The sequence below is a fragment of the Motacilla alba genome, chromosome Z (assembly GCF_015832195.1).
Source record: "Motacilla alba alba isolate MOTALB_02 chromosome Z, Motacilla_alba_V1.0_pri, whole genome shotgun sequence".
NCBI lineage: Eukaryota > Metazoa > Chordata > Aves > Passeriformes > Motacillidae > Motacilla > Motacilla alba.
Window position 1 is genome coordinate 56,167,642 of NC_052046.1, and position 18,112 is coordinate 56,185,753.

Sequence of the window (18,112 nt, forward strand, 5' to 3'; positions counted from 1 at the left end):
TAGTGCCAGACAAGCTATACTTAAATGCCAAGTAGCCCACATCATTACAGAAGATCTAATTTTTTTAATTGGAAAAATCAAACAAAAGCTGTAAACCACGCACTTAGGTTGTAAGTAAGAATTCAACCAAAGATCTAACATAAGATTTTGTACTTCTTAAAAAAATGATAGCTTTGAAATAGGACTATTACTTGGGCCTGTGACCCATAAACAAGGAATTATACCATTGCATACCAAGCTGTGTCTCAAATCTCATAGAAGGAATCTCATGTGTTCCTTTCATACATGATATTTAAAAGTTTCACTGAATTAGAATGTAAAGACATTTCCTTAACTTCTTCCTTTTACCTCTGCTACTACAAAGCTAGTGAAGCCACTAACCTGTACAGCTTCATCCTACATCTCCACAGGTACTCTAAGACTAAGACCATGCAGTTATCTGAAACAGCATTTTTTAATTCCTTGCTGACCTACACAGATATTTAATTTGTTCTCTCATTTAATGAATTTGAAAATTTTAAATCTAGGAAAAAAAATATATTCACAAACTTATTTTCACACATAGCAATTTTTAAAAAATAACCTGGACTTCTTTTTAGTCCTGAAGAAAATAGTTTTGCAGTTACTAATGGTTCCTCACGAATGTGGAAGGTGGCATTTATGCACCCATATGTACACATTTCTTCCAGTACATCCCAACTCTTTAGCAAAGAGTCAGGGTTAGTTTAGGCCTTTCTTGCTCAGGAACAGCTTAGAACAGCCATTATTTTTGGGTCTTCCAGGGGTGGCATAAGCATGAAGAATACTTATTCTAAATGCCATCTGGGGCAGGGCAAGTATTTTGGGTTTTCAGATGTGCCACTGGAAAGTACAAATTATTTTAAGAAACTTACGTCAGTCACAGATTGAGAGATCTGTCTTCAACAATACAAAAGTTATACTTACCAGAAAGCCTGATACAACAAGGAATGGGCATAGAACCTGGCCACTTGCAAGTTATAATATCTGCCACCTACACCTTAAATGTATCTGTACAGGAGTTCAGAAATTCAAATCAGATTCCTATTTGAACTTTACAGATACAAATATATCTGCAGCTCTGAAAACTGTTCTGTGATCAAGAAAGTCAGATGACAGAATTTCCCAGAATGCAAATCTGGCTCTGCAGAAATTTCTTCGACTCCTGCTAATGAGTGCTTTCTTTACTTTGTTTTTAAGTACACATAGCAGTAAGATGTATATACAGTTTTTAAGTACACATAACAATAAGATGTTTCAGCAACGCTCCTGATTAATTTTTAAAACATAAAATTTGGCATTTATACACATCTGCATGGTCTGCATCTAAGCAAACACTTGTTTTGAATGTGCTAGTAATAGTGTGACATTCAAACTGAGAACAGACCATAAAACAATAAAAATTTGTCTTCAGTTACACACAAAATGTTTCAAGAACACACACCAGAAAATGACTTCTGTTCAGAAAGGCAAGACTTAGTGATCCCCAGACTTATAGGAACCAATATTATTGCAACTCATTTCAAAAATCTAGAACATTTTTAGACAGATGAGTATTGTAGGATAGTTAGTGGGGAGAAGACTTAATTAAGGAGGCGACAGAAACAGTGGAATTGAAGAATACTGATTTTAAACATTACTGGCTCTAGGTGTCCCTCCCTGCTTGTGCAAGGGGCTTGGACCAAAGGACCATCAGAGGGGCCTTCCAACCTCAGCCTAATTCAGTGATTATTATAAAGTCATCCTAGAGACTGAACAGAAATCCAGTGGTTGAAATTTACCTAGGATTGTCATTTTAACAGCAAAAATTGTACATAATTGCTTCACAATAATCAAAAACAAAAAGAAGAAATAATCAGATGCTGAATGGCTTTTTTTACAGCAACCTCTTTCCTTTCTTTTCACTCTACTCAATGCTTTAATGCATAGAGGATGTCAATATTATTTATGACATCAACATCCCACATCACATACTACTGATATGGCAGAAGGAAATGGTAGGACTGATTTTAATCCAAAAGTGTCTGGAATACTTTATTTAAAGTGAAAAATGGCTAATACTGACAAATTACATAACAATCTTCAAGAAACTGGAAACACAAAAAGAAAACCAATCTTTTTTAAAAATTAATTTCTGAAATTCAAGGGTTATTCAAACTTTAGCTGTTCTCATTGAAGTTATAGTAGAAACATACAACAAGAAATGCACAGATCAGCATATGCAAATTAGCAGAAGACCTCTCATCAAAATGTTAATGTATTTATCATACATTATAAAAAAAGCCTTTTAAATTCCCACTTAAATACTAAACATGTTGTCTCCCTTGTGCTTAGTATTTGGCTATTGAGAACAGAGTTTAAAAAAAATATTTGTATTATGAGTTACAGTGAATTATTTGTATTATAAGTTGTCGTGAATGAAAATTTCCATATAAAGTTTTACACTATTCTAAAGTTACAAATAAAATAATAAATTATTAAAAATCAGTTTCTTTATTTTCATATCAATGCTATTACATTATCTCAGGACTTACTTAGCATGCTGTTATTCTAGAACTGCATCTCATGTTCGGAAGAAATAAACCTAAAGGAAAGTTTACTGTGCTGAAATAATGCTTATTAAAAGGTGTCAAAAAGACTAACATCCTGACAACATAAGCATTGACTTTGTAGCATCAGATGGAGCAGTCAGAATAACAAGACCATCTACTTTATACAACATGCTTTAAAAACCAGAGATGTACAGTAAAGTTGAAACTCATGTTGGCTCTTCTTTCAGGAATTATTCAACTAAACACAGTGTTAGCACATAGCAAATTACTAAGGACTACATATACAAAAAGATAAAAAAGAACAAGAGAAGGAATAATGAATGAACTTCAGAAGAATGAAAGATTAACACTGGTTAACTAAATTAACAAACTGCTTACACGAGAATCTGAAAAGACTGAGAATTTCATTCCTGGTACAGAGTTTGGCTGAAGTGGAATTCAGGCAAAAACAACTGGTGTGAAAGCAAAACTCCATGGAGTGGGGCTCTGTATATCTGTCATTACTGCCTTGCTTTCAACTAACATAAATAAGATTCATTAAAATGAGTCCAGAAAACAAAATATACGTCATTTACTTTTTGTTTTCAGAAACAAGATTTCAGGATAATTATTATATCTTTAAAAGAGCTATATTTTGAGAATAAATTATTGCAATAAATTTTCCCCATACATTTGAAAACCCATCATGGCTGCCTTGACCCATAGTCCAAAACATCTAGTGGCATCAGCGAAGGATATAAATACAGCAGCTTCTCTGGAATGGGGAAAAAACCTCAAGGGAAACGGCATTCAGCAAAATTGCACTTTTGCAGCTGTTTGGCACTTCTTTAATGATCTATTCTCCTTGTATCTCATTTCAACACTAAACTTTTTGTTCAGTTCCATTCAAGCGTGGCATGCACAATTTAAATGTGCCAAAAAGCAGGTCAGTTTTGTTACAACTTTTTTTTTCCCCCAACAAAAGCTGACTCAGTGCCACACACGAGGCCTAACTCTATCCCCTTCGCTTCAATAACAATTACTTTACCCTGTAGGTCTCAGCAGATAGCCCAAGGGAATGAATCTCTAAATAAAAGGCTAGATTCTCTGCAAGAGGTAATGACATGACTTCCTACAAGAAAATTGAAAAGGGAGCATTGAAATTGACAGCGACGGAAGAGAAAGCACTTCTACTGGAAACCACAGCAGATGGGCATAACAGCAATTGCCATGAAAATTACTACAAAGTGTAAGACTTTCAGAAATTACCTCAAGCTTTTAGAAACTGATAAATTAAGACAAATGTGTTTAGTTGGTATGACCAGGCAGAAAGCATCCTGAGAATTTTATAGCAAATGAGCTAGCTACCTGCAGCCTTGACTATTTAGAAATAGCTCCGGACTATGCAAGAAAATTGTCACTTAACAAAATTAAAGAAATATCAGTTTTTATAGGCTAATAATGTTTATATGCAAAGACCACTCTCACTGTCTATTGCAAAAAATCAAGCACAGTTGCATGCAAAACATAAAGAAGAAACAATTCCAGCCCCAAAGAATTTGTAGTTTAAGCTACAAATGGGGGGAAAATGCTACCACTCTTCCCATTCTCTTACAGTCTTGATTCAAAATAAATATTTAAGTTTGTGAGGAAAGGTTAGAATTTTTCAATTAAGTAGTTTTAGTGAGAAAGAAGTGGAAACTGAAAGAAGCTTCAGGCTGGTATCTTGTCTTCTTTTCAGTGTGTATCAGCTTCTTTTGCAGTGTATATTCTAGACAGGGATGAAAGAGTGAGTGAAGAGTAGTCACTGACACTACTATAAAGCCTACATTTAAGTGTGCATGAAAATCTACCTAATGCAAGCACAGTACATTACCATTAATGAGAAGAGCCAAACAGTAACAGTCACTACAGAAAAGTCAGGATGCAGTCTTACTATAAACCATAATGGTATCCCATCACACATTCAGTCTTGAGGAGAAAGAAGAGAGCAAAACTTCCCAGCAAAATTCTGGTGAAATGTCAAGTGAAGTACAAGTTGTCTGAATCTTGATAGTATTTGCCTCTTAGCCTTTGACCTATTGAAGTGACATCTTGGAACCAGAAAAAGCCATACAAATGTTGAAATATAGAATTCTGTTTCCCGTAACTGAATATATGTTATAAAATAAATTTTAAAAAGCATAGTCTTTCTCATTTTCTCAATCCTTAAAATGACATATTCCTTGTATCTTACATATGGATACATTATACAAACAAAACAATTTTTGTTTAAATGTTTTTAAATAAATGTTACCTAAACACTAAGTCTTAATTGCCTAAAATGGATTGATTTACTATAAGTGAATGTGTAGGAGAACATTTTAAGGAGGGGAGAAAAGCAGATGTTAAGCTATCCGATTACGAAGGAGAAAAATCTAAAACAACTTCACATGGAATGTAAATGTGAGGTAAACATGAGATCTGAAAAACTCTTCTGCTCTTTGAAATGCTGTCCACAAACTGTCTAACATAAGTAACTAATTCAACTATCTGCCAACATAAAAGTTTTCTGAAAATTAGAATATTATTTTTCATTGGTTTTAAATGCTCTCTTAACTAAGACCAATTTTGATTATTTTTAGAAAAGAAATATGCCTGTTAAAAAAATACTGACTTAGTTTTAACTGCTGTAGAAAAAGCCTGTCGCTGACTCCAAGAGAAAAAAATCTGAGCTCAGTATAGATGTTTCCTTAAATATTTCGTCTAGAGCTATGAAGTGGTATAGATTACTCCTTTCTGGCCACAAGAAGTAGCTTTTAAATTGTGTATTAAAACATTTTCAAAGTGAATTAAATATTGTACATATGGATAGAAGGGGGAAATGCGTCCACTTTTTATTTTCCACACAAAAAGCTGAGCATGGTATACAATTTAGTTGCCATTTACTAGGAGAGATGAAGGTCTCTTCCAGCAGGTTTAGTCTATATGACAACCGTGATTTTGTGGCTCACACATTAATACTCACTACTGACTCCTAATTCTCATAACAGATTTTAGGTGAATGCCCATGTCTAAAGAGCCTCAGGGCTAGAAAACTGCGCAAAGTTTTGTGAAACACCTGCTTAATTTCTTCCGTTTTTCTTAAGAATGCTCATGGTAGCACTGCATTTTAATTCAACACAAGTATTTAATCCTACATAAAGCAATATTCTGTAGTTTTGCAAGGAAATTCTGAAGTATACCTGTTTGGTTGGATCGCAAATTAATTTTTTCACCTTGGCTTCCAATTAATTACACAAATTCATGATGGCAGTACAGGAAAAAGCAGTAGTCCATTTCTCTAGAGAACATAATTATCAAATAAAGTTGAACTGCATTCCTCAAATTCATTGACACACCCTTAATCTAATGTTAACTGCCACATATAGGATGGACAGATGTCCTCCCTTCATTCTGCCTAAACTCAAATGTTAATGAAGTAACTAATTTGCTTTATACATTCTTAAACAACAGTAAAAAAAACCCCAACAACATGCAAATGGCTAGATTTTCAATCCGACTTGCTTTCAAGACTTAATTTATGCTATGAAAATGTTTTGTTAGAAATTTCAGTAGCAAAAGCTTCTGTTCCAAAACACGAGGAGGAAATTTAAAGGACACAGTATACCCAATACCAAATCTCATGATGAGCACAAACATTAGCAACCCTCTTTCCAAAGTAAATGTCTGACAGAAGTGGCACCATCACTGAGCTTGACAATTTGTTATCTTTAAAGGTTAGTATTATATAAATAAAATATTTTTTCACAAAGTTTGCTTTTAACCACCATAATCTGAGGAAGATCAAATAAAATTATCCCTATCATCTCTGAATATTTAGTGGATTTATAGCTGAAGAAAACTCTTGTTGGGAAAAAGTGATTGTGTTTATCTGTCTTTTTGGAATTTGTCATATGAGAGATTAGCTCAGCTCAGAAAGTTATATATCCTGACCAACACAGCTAAAAATTGGTGGATGAATGAGACTCCACTATACTGAAGTCTGGCCTCTTCTGTGCAAGAGGTCAAGAAGCTAAGTAAGAATGCTTTTCACTTGGAGCAACAGGTTGAAAGAGCTGGGTGATACATCTGGTCCAGGTAGCTGGACAGGCAAGCTACAGATTGAGACGTAATCTGAGCTCTGGATGGGAGCCTGAGAACTGCCAAACTTCACGAGGAGTATGAATATGGATGACAGCAGTCAGGTGAATGGACACTGACAGACACATCAGGAGCTGGGAATTGCCTACCTTTTGGATAACAAAGGAGATGGAGACTGGTGACACTGTCTAGGTGGACAGACACAGAGTAGGGACAGAAGCTGAAGACTCAGGAGGAAGATCAAGACTTGCATCAAGACTGAAGATGTAAAAGATCTGGGGTTCCTTTGCTGGGGGTCCTGCTCAGAGGCACCAGCTCGAGCTGTTTCTGTGTTACTGCACTGTGAATACATGGCTTTACAGACTGAGACATCTGAGACACTGCTAGGGGACACCTGGAACCTGCAAGGAAACTGGTCTGACTGCATGTGAGGGTGGGCTGTGTGAGGAGTCAAGCAGGGCACCTGTCAGCTCACTGGAGCCACCCACTGCAAAGGGGCTTCACTCCCAACAGTGAAAGTCTCTGATGTTGGGAATGTCACTGCCAGAGAGGCTCATGAATGGCCAGACTGGGAAATTTCCTCAACAAAAGAGAAGAAGACACTAACTTTTCCGATGGCAGAGCTCTTGTTGTCCTCACTCAGACCAACAATATGTTGCTACCAGATGAGCCTTCTAGATAATATTTTGGAAGACAAGACTTTCTGCTTCATCTTCAGCAAATGCACCAAGTGCCTTTTCAGTAAGTGGGAACTTATCATAAGACTGCAGAATGTGATTTGGATTATTAGGTTGGGAGCCTGGCAAGTAAGGCCATTTCCTTGGTCTTGCCAACAGTCAACAACTAGATCCAATTCCTTAGAAGTATAAGGGATAAAGTGACTTTCTGAATTCTGTTTATAAAACTGGATGCTTATAGCAGCTATGAAAGGAGAAAACCAAGGAGGATAGGCAATGTTGAGGTAAGTTTGCCTAGCAAGCATAAAGTATTCTTCACTAATAGAATCAGAAGTAAAACATCCCATATCATGGAGTGCTGTAATGAGATTGAGAAGGCACTTTCTAATCTTTCTACTGAATTTGGTAATGACTGCAGGCATCACAGTATCAAGCACTTGAGTGGTGACCTTAATGGTGGATCAACAACAGGAGATGGTTCTTATCGATGGATCCTAACTGAAAGGCCTAAATTAACTTAGGCCATCCTAACTTGAAAAGACCCTAGAGAGCAGCATTTTTCAAACTACTTCTGATGTTAATTCATCCCTATTTCCTTTATCCATTTTTTAGACTTGGGCCACTACTTGCAGTTAGGTAATTTATGAGTAATTGTGCCTATGAATGTTGGTAACAGAGAAATCACTTCCATAGCTTACAAACTCTAGAAACTACAGATGATTTCTACTATTTTCAGAACATCTGTCAATTAAAATGGTGAAGCCTGGGAAAACTTCTGGAGACATTTTAGCACTGTCTAATGCTTTTTTAGCACTGTCTAATGCTCTTTTAGCACTTCATGCTCTTTTTTTTTTTTTTCCTTTTCCATGCCCAATCTGTTTTTTAAGCAGGGACAACAGTTTACTGCTATTCTATGTGCCCTCTAGGCATGAAATGTTTATTCAGTCCCACAGTTTATTTCCCAAAGGAGTAAGATTTGTGGCAAGCCTCATGTGGAATAAGACAGAAAAAATTATGCATCTCGGAGAATGACCTTTTCGAAGGTCCAGGCAAACAACACATTTTGACATGTAGGGGAATCTTTGCTCAAAACCCAGTTCTGTGGTCTTTGCAAGCATGTGTTAAAACTTGAACATGTAAACTTCAACTTGTAATTTTTCGCTTGCACAATATTAACCAAAAAACCAAAAATACCTGAGATTGGAAAACTGGATGGAGGGAAAATCTGTCACTATACACTGTGGCAATGGCAGGTCTCTCCCTTTAGTATTTGTCAATTAAGATGAAGAGGGGGATCCACCAATGGGTGCTGGTAGTGGAAAAGAACAAACAATCTGCCACTTACAGAGAGAAATCAGAACTAAAATGCAGTCTTCAGGCATTAAATGTATATCATAAGTTTGCCCACACAGGTGGAAGGGATTATTCTTCTCTCCCAATCTTTAGTTTAGAACTGCTCTTTTACCAAAAAAGATCCTGATGTTGAAGCAATTCAGAGGAATCTCAAGTTCTATCAAAGTTCCAGGAAGATAAACAAATTTTTGTCATTCCATGGATATTATCTTCTTAAAAGCCATAGAAGATCCAATCCTTTACAGGTAAACTTGCCAACATGCAGTCTGCGTATCCTTATTATTCGGATTTACACAACAGTTATACATACATCTTATTTCCATTAATTAGAGCATTCTCCAGCTGTCTCCATTCTCTCCTCACCCCCGAATTTCTTACCACCTTTTTGCATTTAACAGGGACAGTTCAAAAATGAGAGAAGACATCATAATGAAGGGAGAGTTCTAAAATCCTATAATGAAATTGGGTACTGAAATGGATAAGTATTAAGTGCCCCACTTAAAGCATATTACTCCTGGGACACCTATAGCAAAGATATTATGAATCCCAAGAATTTGTGCTTTTCACAGTCCAATATAATGTTGGAGTTTGTGATCCTAGGATACTACCAACACGTGTCACTAGACAAGCAATCAATTCAGTAAATGAAAAATCAAGACAACAGCTTAAAAACAACTTGCTATGATTCCTGCAAAGTAACAATGTAAAAAATAAAATGTTCAGGTAATAACATATGTGGATTTAGAAGCCAAAATTTATATAACCCCTTCTACCAAAGAAAATTTAAACAACCCTCACTAACAACAAAACACCACCAAAATTCTCCCACAAAAATTAATTAGTGACCAATTGGTAGAATTTCGTAAAACAAAACAGTTTAACTTTTAATCCTTTCAAAACTTATCCTCTTCAAATTTTACCTCAGTTGTACAGCATTTGGGATGCTACTCCATCTACTTCCTCAATACAAGCTAAGTGTGGAAATAAGAGAACAGCCTGTTTTTTCTGCCTAGTTTTATATTCTGAAAGGTTTACTGTATTTTTCTTAATCCTTAAGTTGCATACTCATTGCTATATTTTTGTCTAACTGCTGTCACTTATATTGTCATGCAGAAGGACAAATCAGGGTCAGTTTATATAAGCAGCATCAATCTGAAAAATCCTCATCAGTCTTTATTTCAAGGCATTATGCAAAGAAAGCTTGACATTAAGGAGCCTTAACTGACAGCAAATGAAATCAATCAGCAAATCACTAAGCCATAATAAACTCACTCAAGTTGTAGATAACCCTCCTTCCAGGTCTTTAACTACAAGGTCCACCAAAATGCAACATCTGGACAGCAATGTCTCCCATGATTCCATTACAAAATTCTTGTACTAATATAGCGCAATGTTTAATATTTTTTCTTACTCTGTAAGCAATTGATAAGAATAACAAGGAGACATATGTTTTATAATAATGGACTACTAAGCAGTTAAGCAAAAAAAAAGACTAAACAAAAGTCTCAGCATTTCAGCAAAAAGGTGGGGTTTTTTTAATATAATAATAGAAAATAGTCTGATTCTGTTTCTGCTACTTAAACATTTGTGTAATATAGTCTACTGTCTTATTAAGTTCTATTGCTTATGCTCACTTGCTCAGCATTTTTTTAGTTTTTGAAATGAAAAGACCCAGTACAAAAAAAGTAAGACTCCAGACAATTCCAATCATTCATGGTTTTCACTTCATGAATTTAATCTGTAACCCAAATGATTACCAACAATTAAATATCTATGCTTCTTAATGGACTTGCCTGCATTGCAATGGTACACATTACACACTCTCTAAAAAACAGTCACAAATTTACACTGCTGCTATCTGTGAAAACTACTCCTTTTGTGAAGATGCTGTGCACAGACAAACAAATGCAGTTCTGAAAGACAGGATTTCTGAAGTAAAAATATCTGCCTAACAAAGTGTTGTGAGAACTATATTTGATATCGTCTGTGATTAAATGATGCTTTATTTTTCAATTACTGCTATTAGGAGTCTGCTTTTGTTGACTGAGGCAGCTTTGGATACATATTGAGATCACCATGACTCTAGTGTAATTTTTCTCATGAAAGGACAGTGAGTAGCAAACAGGAAAGATGCCTCCTGCTATAACATGCAGCAACGTGGTAACCATGTGTAAAACACATCACAGGATTACAAGCAAAAGCAAAACTAAATAAATTCTTAAAGTTCTTAAAGAGCTTTCTTGCACATTACCACAGATAGTTCCTAAGACATCACCCACATGCAACAGACATAAATATATGAAAAAGTCTAAGTGGACAAAGCATGATTGCTTGATAAGGCCAAAAAGTAAACTTTCCATTGAGAAAGGTTACTGAAATGTTAAATGATTATATACTAACTTTGGAATTCAAGATAATCAAGATAATCATCATCTCAGCTGCAAAGTTTTTACAAAACTGATAGTAATTACAAAAGAGGTTGGACAAGAGTTGGTAGTGTCACAGGCACAAAGAGAGTTTTCAGTAATTGATTAACTGGTGATTACAGACTTTGATATTTATGGTCCATAAGGCCAATACTTAGCAGAGCTGGAGTGCAAAAGTGTTCCAACTAACTACAACACCCTCTGAGAAGGTTCTTCACATAATCTGTCCTAATTTAGTAGGATGAAGAAAGAAAACTGAAGAAATAAAGAAGTGCAAGAGTGGCATAAAAAGTGAAGGAAGGAGGCTAATGATAAGGAGCAGAGAAAAAAGGGAAGGAGAGAGGGCCTGTATGGGAGAGGAAAAAAAACCTGCTAACAGAAATGCTGTGAAGAGGAAAGGAAGTTGAGCAGTTAAGTGGTAAGTGGCAGAAAGGAGAAACAGTGTGAAATTCAAATTATAGCAGGCAAATTTCCAACATCACTGGCATTTAGAAGATGTCTCATTTTTTAACATTTTAAACAATATTTTCCTAATATACATTATTCTTATGTTTTAAAGTAATTATACAGAATTACGGTAAAATGGCTTCTAAATATTTAGCAGCGTGATACAACATATCCGGAGACATGACCCCAAACACCAGCTGAACTCGTTCAAGAAGATTAGAGTTCTCTACTTTACATCTCTTCAATCTGGTTACTCAGACTTTACTTAGTTGTCAATCATTGTTTAAGTCCTACACCTACTTTATATTTGATAGACTGAACCTTGCAAAAGGTCAGGTTTGTAAGAGGTGTTGCCCCACTCTAATGTTGTTGAAATATTTACTTATTTATGAGTATTTCAACTCAAAATGCAAGTGTAAAGTAGCAGTAGAGTAATAAAGAATCACTTTTCTCTTTAAACAGTAAATTTTAGACAGGCTTGTGGTCAGTCCAGAAGCACCACATTTTGACACTAGGCATGAAAGTAGTCCTTTTGGAAAGCAGAAGAAGAAATTAGTCCTTTTGGAGGTGGGAAGGCAGCCCAGCTGATAGCAGCTGCTTAGTTCCCAGACAACGAAGACTCAGTTTTACCTGACATGAAACAGCAGTCTGATACCAGAGGAGGCAGCATTCTGGTCTCTATAATTCAATTGATAGTTCCTTCTCTGGTGAAACAGTGTGAAAATTAAAGTAATAAATGTAAGTAAAAGTAAAACACTACAAGAGTGTGCATGATACATCTTTAAGACTCTAGAAACCATTTCTTTTATCTAAAGTATTAAGGGAATTTTTTTAACAGCCATGTTAATAAAAGAAAAAAAAACTTTATAACAGAAGTACAAGATTTAACATACTAGTAATACTGTTTTTAAGCAGCTGCTCTAAGATTAATTCATCTCATTAAGTCCTCTTATCAGAACTGATTTATGTTTGAAAGACAAGCCCTACACACAGGATAAGATATGATGACAGAATTATAATGTTACCTTTGAAATCACTTGCTTCCTCAATTTGGTAAGAACTTTTTTATTGACAAGTGAACACAGAAATGAAAAAGTGTTTATTATTTTGAGGAAAATTATCAGCAGAATTATGCATATCTTTCACCATCTAATCTATCAAGCATAAATCTAAAATTAATAAACAAGTGAAAATAAATACAAATTAGGAAGCTCCTAAAACTACATTTATGTTTGTCCAATTAATTAGAAAAAGTGGACCTACAGCACAATTAGATAATGGATGACAAAATCCTGTATGAATGCATAAATGGTAAGAACCGCGTTCTTCGTAAATTTATAATGATTATATGTTAACACTGAATATATGTCAGTAGTTGACTATATTACTTCTAAAACTATAAGCCTTCATTTTATTACTGCACTTTTCATCTTAAATAACCTAAAAACACCTAAGAACAGCAAAGAAGTACATATAAATCCCATGTGGACTTCCTAAACCTGCATGAACAGACAGATACATGCTGAAGATAGAGGGAGCAAGATGGGGCAGGTGGAAGGGAGAGGCAGAGGGACAGGAGGGACAGAAAGACTGACTGAGCAAGGAAGATGAGTGGGAAAGAGGCACAGGAAGCAGAAGAGAGAGCGAGACCGAGGCAGAGTAGACCACAGAGACTGACTGAAGGAAAGCTCAAGAATCTGTAGCACAAGAAGAGCAGGCATGCAGGGAGAGGGAAAGCAAAAGCACTAGAGAGTGGGTGCACGTGGTCGGTGTGCACACAGCAGCAAGTGCACAGCCAGGAGGGCATGCATGCAATGGGGAGTGTGCAGATAGGATACATGGACAGGCAGCAGAGCAGGAGAGCGTGTGGCAGAGAGAGACAAAAACAGAGAGAGGCAGAGAGGTTTTCACAAAGCGAAAACTTAACCATCTCAAACCCATGGAATTGTTACTGCTGGAAAAGACCTCCAAGATCATCAACCCTTGACCAAACACCACCACACCAACAAACCATAACACCAAATCCCACATCCAGCTGCTCCTTGAATACCTCCAAGGATGGTGATTCCATCATATTCCTGGTAAATCCATTTCAATGCATTACCACCTTTCTGGTGTCCAGCATGAAACTCCACAGGCACAGATGGAGCCTATGTCCTCTTGTCCTGTTGCTAGCTGCCTGGGAGAAGAGACTGACTACAACCTGATTACAACCTCCTTTCAGGTAGCTGTGGAGAGCAATGAGGTGTTGGAGGTTAGAATTTTTTGGTTTTTTTAATTTCTCTAAGAAATTTTTTCCCATTTGTTGCCTAGGAGATGTTAATGAGAATAGTTAAGAGACAACGGATGTGGCTGGGAGGAGGAGGAGAGGGAAGGGTGCAGTTTGATGCTGTCTCTTGGCTGAGGTGCTTTCTCTTGGGAAGTGCAGAGATACCATGAGATTTTGGCTGGGGGTGAGGGTCTGGGCCCGTGCCTCGCTCCCGCTCTCTCCCTCCTGGGATCTTAGTGCACAGGTGTGGTTTTGGTGCCGGGCTGTTAGGCCAGAGGATTCGCTGCCACTGCAGAGCTTTTGTCTTTCACTACATCTCCTTATCATGGGCGAGTGTCAGCTTACAAGAGCAGCTGTTGAACGGGGACCTTTCCAATACCCGACCTCACTGAGAAGGGGACCTGATCCTTTCTTGAAGGGAGACTCTCCTGGCGGCTTGTGGCAGCTGCCTGCAGCAACCTGCCTGCCGCTGCCCAGCCCTGCTGTTTTCTGCAGCTGCTTTGGGTGTTTTTCTGCACTTTAACCTGACACCCCGTGTTTACTGGGACTACCACAGCTCCTGCCACGGCTATGGAGTCTTTGCTTTGGTGTGGGCCTAGGTGTGGCCACCAGCAACCTCTGCTGTTCCAGCTGGCTGCTCCAAGGGTCCTGCTGCAGTCCATCCAGAGAGGCACTGGGCTTGGCTGCCACAGGGGGTTTGTAAAGGAATCCCCTTTCCGCCGCCTGTCCGCCATTGCCTACATGAGGGAAGCGGGCGGACTCGCGCCACAGCGCCCCCTGCAGCCGCGGGGAGTCACCGCACCTGCCCTGCCCGCCGGGAGCCACCAGCGCCCCTGCTGGCTGCGAGTGGAACTGCACCACCGGGGAAGGCGCCTGCGGCCGAGAGAGGGCTGGGAGCGGGTTTGTGTTCTGGCGGCTGTCAGTGCCACAGCTGCTGCTGTTTGTCTTGTTATACATATACATAAAAAAATGTTATTCCTTTTCCTATATCTTTGCCTGAAAGCCCCATAATTTTAAAGTTGTAATAATTTGGAGGGAAGGGGCTTACATTTTCCATTCCAAGGGAGATTCCCACCTTCCTTGGCAGACACCTGTTCTTTAAGCCAGGACAGGTATCCCCTGAGCCTCCTTTTCCCCAAGCTACACAACACTGGCTCTTTCAGCCACTCCTCACAAGACTTGTGCTCCAGACCCTTCCCCAGCTCTGTTGCCCTTCTCTGGACATACTCCAGCCCCTCAATGTCTGTCCTGTAGTGAGTGAGGGAGGGGCCCAGAACTGGACACAGCATTTAAGGTGCTGAGTACATGGGGACTGTCACTGCCCTGGTCCTGCTGGCCACACTACTGCTGATCCAGGCAAGAATGCCATTGGCCTTCTTGGTCACCTGGACACAGTGGTGACAACCAGCACTCCCAGATCCGTTTCCAGTTTCTCTTCTGTGTTCTACTAGTACCTGAAGTCATGTCTTCAGATAGGATGGATCATGCTGATAAATATTTAGAAGTTATTTTAGCACAAATCAACTATAATTCCTTTAAGACATAACATTAACATATGTGTCTGAAGTACCTAAATTTGCTTCAAGAAGTTTCTTTTGTACTAGTTTCTACCTTTCTGTGTCTATCTCTTCAAATAGAAGAACCCCAAACTGATAATGTACTAATGCTCAATTATTTATACATAAACATTTAAATCTCATTGGATTGATTTGGGGGATTTATGAATTGTCTTTGGGTAAAAATGCTTGGCATTAGTATCAATTACATTTTCAATGTGAAAGTACTTGAGACAATTCAAAATTAGTTTTCTGGATGCCCACTTTCTCTGTGAGTCAAAAAAGAAGAGAGTGTTAAGATTATTGATTAACTTTAGCCTCATTCTAAAGATGGAACACAATAGAACTTTATACTTTATAAAGAATTGATAACCTCTACTGGTTAATTTAAATAGTCATCTGCCAAGCAAGACTACTAGAATTGGCAATACCATGTCATTTTAGTTGCCTGTTGAACCCTATATCCTGTATTCATAGGAGGCTTCACAAATGGTTCCACTATTTGTCTCCAGTAGGAACATCAGAGCATGGCCAGAATGGCACACCTTAAATGCTGTGTTCACTGTATTCCAGATGCTTGAAAACAACAGTATAATTTTTCACTTCAAACTTAAATAACAAATAGTACAATTTTGTGACATAACATTCTTCACAGCAATTAAATATTAGGTGAGAGTTTTTCAAAGCTATAGCAATCACATTTTAATCTTAAAGATATTACACCTTTTTCATTTTTTATCCAATCAAAGTAACATTTTCAAACGACTATAGTAATTCTCCTGCAGTCCTCAAGAATTTAACAAATGCCTAGAAATTAAGTCATACTTTCACTACTTGCTTTAGAAGCTGCTTAGGTGCTTTAGAAGATGCTTAGTGCACGGATATGCTTGTTGAATAACTTAACATTTCAACCTGCTACATGTCCTTGCAATTTAGGAGCCATTCTATAGAGTGCAGGCTTTGGAGAAGATATACAGAATGGTGTCTCCAAATATTTCATTTCATTACCTCGAGGTTGAAACTAGAGGGTACATTTTTTTAAAAGACACATGCCACTTCCATACAATGAAGAAGTGATACACTCAGACCAATGGAAATATAAGTAATTCCTGATCTCAGCCACCTACTACAAACTGAATGCATGAATAATAAAAACAGGACAATGTCATGTTCTGTCAGTACTCAACAGTTCCAACAACCAGTGCTTCATCCCTATCACACTGTCCAATTTAAGATCTTAATTTCTCATGCAATTTTAAAAAAATATACTATCAAATATCAATAAATTTAAATGATGTCTAACACTTGTAAATAATAAGGCCTTTAACCGAGTCGTACTTATTACAGACTAACTGTGGTATAGCAGTTCTAGAGAACTAGAGTTCTAGAGAACTGCTATAGCAGCTCTAGAGAACATGCAGGCAAGGAATTCCACTGGTTTTAAAGAGAAGCATGCATAAAGTGATTTCTCACAGTTTACCTCATTCAAAATTACAGGATTGCTCTTAATGTAGTTTTGCATGGAATTAGCATCAATTAGCTGACTCCCAGCTATAACAGGAAAATTTCATAAGAAAATCTTTACAGTGTTCCTAGAAAGTTATCAAAAAAGCACTACATAACTAGAGATAGGGAGAGAAGAGGAAGGAAGAGAAGCAAAGGGGAACAGGATAAAGGGAAGAAGGAAAGGAACTTCACAGTGATACACACTGAACGACTGGAGCTCTTTGTGTATGCACAGAGTAACCAAGTGTAACTGAAGCTGTCAGGTAAACAAAAAGTAGGTTTACATCATTGCACTGCCAGTGTAGCTCATGCATTACTATGGGTTAGCTACAGCACAAATAAGTACTCTGTTCAAATGTGAAATGCTACTTTTTATACTTCTGTTCCTATTCTTAGAAATAATGACAGAATAGACTATCTTGGAAATGCTTCTGCAATCGCTGAAGGTCAAAAAAGTATGGAAGCTGGGATGAGCCAAAAAGAAGAAGCAGGTACCACCAAAGAGGCTTCTAAATTATAAGAGTGGTAAAAGCCGGTGATTTCTATGACAGCTTCTTAGAATAAAGGTGCACCTGTGGAGCTTTTTGTGCAGCTTTAAAAGTGATCATCAGTGTATGGGGAAGCATTTGCAACATACCCTCTGCCAGAGACGTACAGCTGTGCCTTCTAAGGTGCACAGGAATCTCACAGTGTTACATATTACTACTTTATTATGGAAACGTGATAATACACATATAATTTAAATATTTTTCATATTGAAAGAAATGCATGCAAAAGGGCAACAGTGAGAAATTTCCAGTTTAGCGTCTGTCTTTCTTGAATGTTTTGTTTTGTGACACTGTTTCTGCAATTATACACTGCATCTAGAACTGAAAATCTGCAATAAATTTAGAAAGGTTGCTACAGAAAAGTATACACATTATGCAATATTTTCACTTCCTAGTACCCTTGCACTTTACTTGACTACCTTTACCCTCTCTGATTCAGAGAGAAAAGCAGAAAAGCACAATGAAAGAAATATGTACTCACTCTGCCTTTTGTTCTCTTACTGGGAAAACAAAATATTCTGCTTTTAACGATAATGCATTCTGTACAGCTATAAAGACTAAGGCATAGTTTGTATAGAAGAAGACATAATAAACTTAGAAACAATAATGAGGCATTGCCCAGAATCCATTTTTACAGCTGAAGACGTGTACATTTTTAG

The 18,112-nt window shown here is 37.4% G+C and overlaps 1 protein-coding gene across 20 annotated transcripts in view; it reads right to left on the bottom strand.

Moving 5' to 3' along the window:
- Positions 1–18,112, bottom strand: part of CCDC171 (coiled-coil domain containing 171) — a 206,358-nt gene that overhangs the window by 71,070 nt on the left and 117,176 nt on the right. Inside the window, exon 24 of one of the 20 annotated variants that reach the window (XM_038125194.1) lies at positions 12,205–12,278. The exons of 18 other annotated variants lie outside the window; for them this stretch is intronic. In XM_038125194.1, the coding sequence (XP_037981122.1) occupies positions 12,205–12,278 (74 nt within the window). Of the gene's footprint in view, positions 1–12,204; positions 12,279–12,323; positions 17,954–18,112 lie in introns of those variants that run through there. One more of the 20 variants, XM_038125199.1, reaches the window with a different exon arrangement.